Source organism: Vollenhovia emeryi, unplaced genomic scaffold (genome assembly GCF_000949405.1).
Source record: "Vollenhovia emeryi isolate VEMERY1.0 unplaced genomic scaffold, V.emery_V1.0 DF939160.1, whole genome shotgun sequence".
Taxonomy (NCBI): Eukaryota; Metazoa; Arthropoda; class Insecta; order Hymenoptera; family Formicidae; genus Vollenhovia; species Vollenhovia emeryi.
In genome coordinates this window covers 1,404,344-1,408,923 of record NW_011967206.1, presented here as the reverse complement: position 1 = coordinate 1,408,923, position 4,580 = coordinate 1,404,344, and the positions used below count along the sequence as shown (strand labels likewise).

Genomic DNA, 4,580 nt, shown 5'->3' with positions numbered 1-4,580 from the left:
GGTACATCTCTGAGGATGCATCTAAAGGAGAGGTAACTTCTGCACAAACTGTCGAAACCACATGTAGCTCGTGCAGGCACACAACGAATACCAAGTAATTATGTAACTAAAATGTTCATTCCTTAAAGTTACTTTCGTCTGGCCTCCAATCGGGCCGTGGGGGGTGCTGTATTCGGCCAATAATTCTATGTACACGGGCTCTGCTTCTGTCACCTTTGCCATTGCATCTAAATCTCTGAAATAATGTATATGTTTGAACTTTTACGTAATAGAGAACATATCGTTTCTTAAAAATTTCTTTAAAATGTTGCGTTTATACACAAACGAGTAATGGAATAAAATTAAGTATGTGCTTGTACCTAAAATGCCATACACCCTTCGTAGGAGCATTGTTAGGCACAAACGGAGGTCGCTTTTCAGTTGTTCTAATAATGCCGACAATTTCTACAGGATCTGTAATCTTAGTTCCCATTTTAAACGTCGAGCGATCAGTTTTAGGAATCCATCCACGATTCACCATAATAGTTAAGCTAATTGAGAAAAAATTCTAAATTAATTCCACAACATACCAGAAAATGTAAAATAAATGTTCCTATATCTTTTCATGATTAACAATTAATGTAATTACTCTCGATCTTCCAGTCTGAAAGGCGTAATCACGTAATATCCTGTGCCTGCTTTGCGAGAAAATATGCCGCCACCTTTTTCGCTGACGGCTTCTCCATTGACAATAAGGCTTCTAGGTCCTATCAAAAGTTCTTTTTCATATAAAAATTTACCCTTGACTCTCATACAATAATATTCTTTATCTTTCAGTTCGTTTAAGCTAAAAGAAAATCATTTCCATCAAACGATTGTAACAAGCATATGCTTACAATATATCATAATCTTACTCAGATGGCGGATCGATTGGCTCTGTTGAAATGCGTTGCTTTAGATTTTCTATTAAATCCAGCTTCCATCTCAATCTCTTTATTTGCCATGTGCCAAGTGCAAAGGTGGCGATAGGTATTCCCTAAATTACAGAAATTGCAGTATCCAAAAGTTAAATTTAAAACTTACCAATGGAACGTAAGTTCTCTAAATTTTTAAACTATTATATACATTTCTTGCCTACATTTTATATCATACATACTTATAAAATATTGCAGTTTTAATATGTCTAATAACATGTAACAAAATAAACTTTACATCTAATTGTAAATTTTATTTTTCATCCCTTCTATATATAGGCCAAAAATGTCTAATATATGATACATCTATTACAGAGTGTAATATACTTTTTCCTTAAATTAGAAAAACATTACTTGAGTTATAATTCTTTTTATGCAGTTCTTTGTTATTATGTAAACAAAATTTTAGAATAATCAGTAGGTATTAGTTTTGTCATTACTTGCCAACAAGCAATATCCATACAGTCCAATCTTTTCCTCCGATTTTTGATATCTATTCGACTCGAAGGCTTTCGGTCTCGTCAGTTTGCCTTTACATCTCACTTGCGTATTTACATTACCAAAGATATGTGCTTTTCTGTCAAGAACACATTTTACTCTCGAAATTCCAACTATCTTCGGCAGATTCATGTTCGATTTTTAATGATGCAAAACAAGCAATAAATAAATTGCTATATGTTCATCTATAAAAGACTCGTGGTCGTACGCCGACAGTACTCATTTCTGACAATGGTATAGAACAGCTGGACGATTTTCTAACCATCTGTAAAGGCCCTTCCACAATGATCGACGATAGCGATAGCGATGGGCGACATTGGGTCTGTTCTTTATAGCTGAACCGGCTGCACTAGTTCAGAGTTTATCTTTTTCCCTCCACATTAGAAGAAGAAAGATAAACTCTGAACTAGTGCAGCTAGTTCAGCCATAAAAAACAAACCCATTGGCGACTGGCGATAGGCGACAGTGATAGTCATAGACATAGTGAGTATAGTAGATGCGCGGACTCAGTCGAATACGCGGATAAGAGAAGGCACGTATGGATTAGAAATCTTCTAATTACCTTTAAGGAGGGTGGTTGCTCAAATAAAAATGATAAAAATAATAAAAATTTTATAAAAATAAGTGCAAATAATTCTATACATATTTACGAAGAATTTTGACGAATACGATATTTGACTCGTCTACGTAGTTCATCAAGAACATATATGTATACATATATGCATAGAATTATTTGCACTTATTTTTATAAAATTCTTATCATTTTTAACATGTTTTCGAGAATTAAATTACAGATATCGTAATACTTTTGCTATGTTGGCCATGTGCAATAGTATAACTTTAATAATTATAAAAAGTATGGAAATCTCAAAATTTTTCGAAAACTATGCATTTTAGAAACAAATGTTTGAGACAAAAGTTGTATATGAAAAGTAAAAATTGTAGAAATCCGTAGTTCCGACACGAGTTTCCTATGCCTCCGAACCAATTCTATCGATATCTCGTAACATTCGAGGCGCTAGACATGAAGCTTACATACGGCAATGGAATAAAAAGTAAAATGCTGACATATAAATTATATGTATAACTGCTAAATATAAAAATTTGCTGACAAGCTACGTTGTACTCCTTTTGCCAACAAAATTTGTAGTAGATTGTTCTCGATAAACTTAGTTATCTATATATTTTATTATAACTTTGCATTTTCTGATTATAAATGAAATGATGCCTTTTAGATTTAAATTAAAGTTTTATCCGATAAAAACAGACCAACTTGTAGAGGCCCTCCACCACCCCCGCCGAATTCTTATCGGCGGTCCTCTTTTGTTTGCGATAAAATTGCGTTTTTACATTTTTATAACTTAATTAATTTTTTCACAAATTATTTTGAAATATATACAAAAATATAAAGAAAGAGAAAGTTACATAGTGAAACTAAAAACATGATATACAATAAAAAATATATACGATTTTCCATTATGACATAAAATTACATATGAACATATGACATATTTACAATAACACATACCTAACTCTTACAATGTAAAACATTAATATAATAATAGAAAATGTTACACAGTACACAGAACGTGTTACACATATATATGTGGTTATCGTATAACATTTTTTATTAATGTGCAAATGAAAAATCAACTTGTAAAGGCAAATTCATCGATCAATTGCAAATGAAAATCTATTGATTAAAAGGACTATATGAATCAAATTGAACTAAAATTTTAATCGATAGAAACAAATCAACCTATACATATAGAGGCCCTCCACCACCCCCGCCGCGTTTAATCGACGGTTCTCTTTTCTTTACAATTTGGTTTCTTACATTTTTATTATTTATTTCACTTTTCTTATAATTTACTTTACAATGCCTGCAATATTATAAAAGAAATCATTATATTATAAAATTAAAAATGTAATACCTGATGTACAATACCTACAATATTTCTCTAAACGTTACATATATATGAAATGTTCAGTGTGCGTACAATAACACGAAATCCTTTTTATGTACTTATTATATTAAAGTTATTGTTACTTAGTTAATTTATGTTACCTATTCTTTTAAACTATCGAATTATGCCCCCTTGTCCCTGCCTATCCGAATCTCTACCTACCCGTATTCCGATCTATAGATCTACCTATCCATTTTCTACCTACCCATGTTTCAATATAATAAACCTACAAATTTTTAATTATAAATCGCGACGCCATTTTCTAGGGGGTTGACTTGGAGTTTAACGCGCACGCGGGATTTAATAGAGGTTTCACTCTCGCACATATGCGAGAATGTATATATATAGAAGCATAACCCACCCGAATTGTAACAAATTATAAGAAATTATACACCATCAGAGTGGCCAATATTGACCACTTAACCTCGTTGTATCTAGTTTTCCCTCGTTGGGCCAGATTGGACCTACCTTTCGTTGCTCCCGGCCATACAATCTGGTCATTTTGACCAGAGATCAGGAAGGAAGGAAACTCCTTCCATAGTCGGTTATCGTCACCGACAAATATTTCGTACGGTTCGAATATACGAGTGACGATCGTATATCACAAAATGCACGACCACGAGAGATTAATTAAAGAAGAATATTAATTCAAAAAACTTTACTGTATATACGAAACAAATTTATTTTTACTTCCGTTATTTGTTCAAAAATATTGACCATCTCTTCGTAATTTGATCTTTGAATTTGAAATTCAAGTAGATATAGAATAAAATTTACTTCGCGCTAGTGATTTTAATCATATTTCTCGATAAATTAAAATTTATAATATGGATAAAATTAAATAATTAATTGAAATTTTTTCCTGAAAAACCGATCGCGAAAACCGACCGCGAAAATACAAAGATGCGTGTGACTATGCATGTATTTATGCAAGACGCATCTTCAAAGTACGTATATCACGTACATGTACATGCACACATACAAATAATAAATGATGTGAGATCCAGAAAAACGAAACTTCTTTTACGATTTCAACCGATATTATAATTGCATATTATAATTAATTAATAACCACAAATAATATACAGGGTGAGTTATAACATTTGTCCACGAGCTCGTGAGAAGGTAGAACGGATCGAGATGAACAGAAAAGTCCTGAAAT

General features: G+C 32.3%; 1 protein-coding gene across 1 annotated transcript; it reads right to left on the bottom strand.

Moving 5' to 3' along the window:
* Nucleotides 1–6: 6 nt before the first annotated feature.
* Nucleotides 7–1,766, bottom strand: LOC105564724 (surfeit locus protein 1). The gene is made up of 5 exons (XM_012017337.1): nucleotides 1,398–1,766; nucleotides 894–1,015; nucleotides 629–826; nucleotides 360–530; nucleotides 7–235 (listed from the first exon to the last, which is right to left on the bottom strand). Exons 1-5 carry the CDS (start codon nucleotides 1,581–1,583, stop codon nucleotides 22–24), a joined length of 891 nt encoding a protein of 296 aa, XP_011872727.1. The 5' UTR covers nucleotides 1,584–1,766; the 3' UTR covers nucleotides 7–21.
* Nucleotides 1,767–4,580: the final 2,814 nt, after the last annotated feature.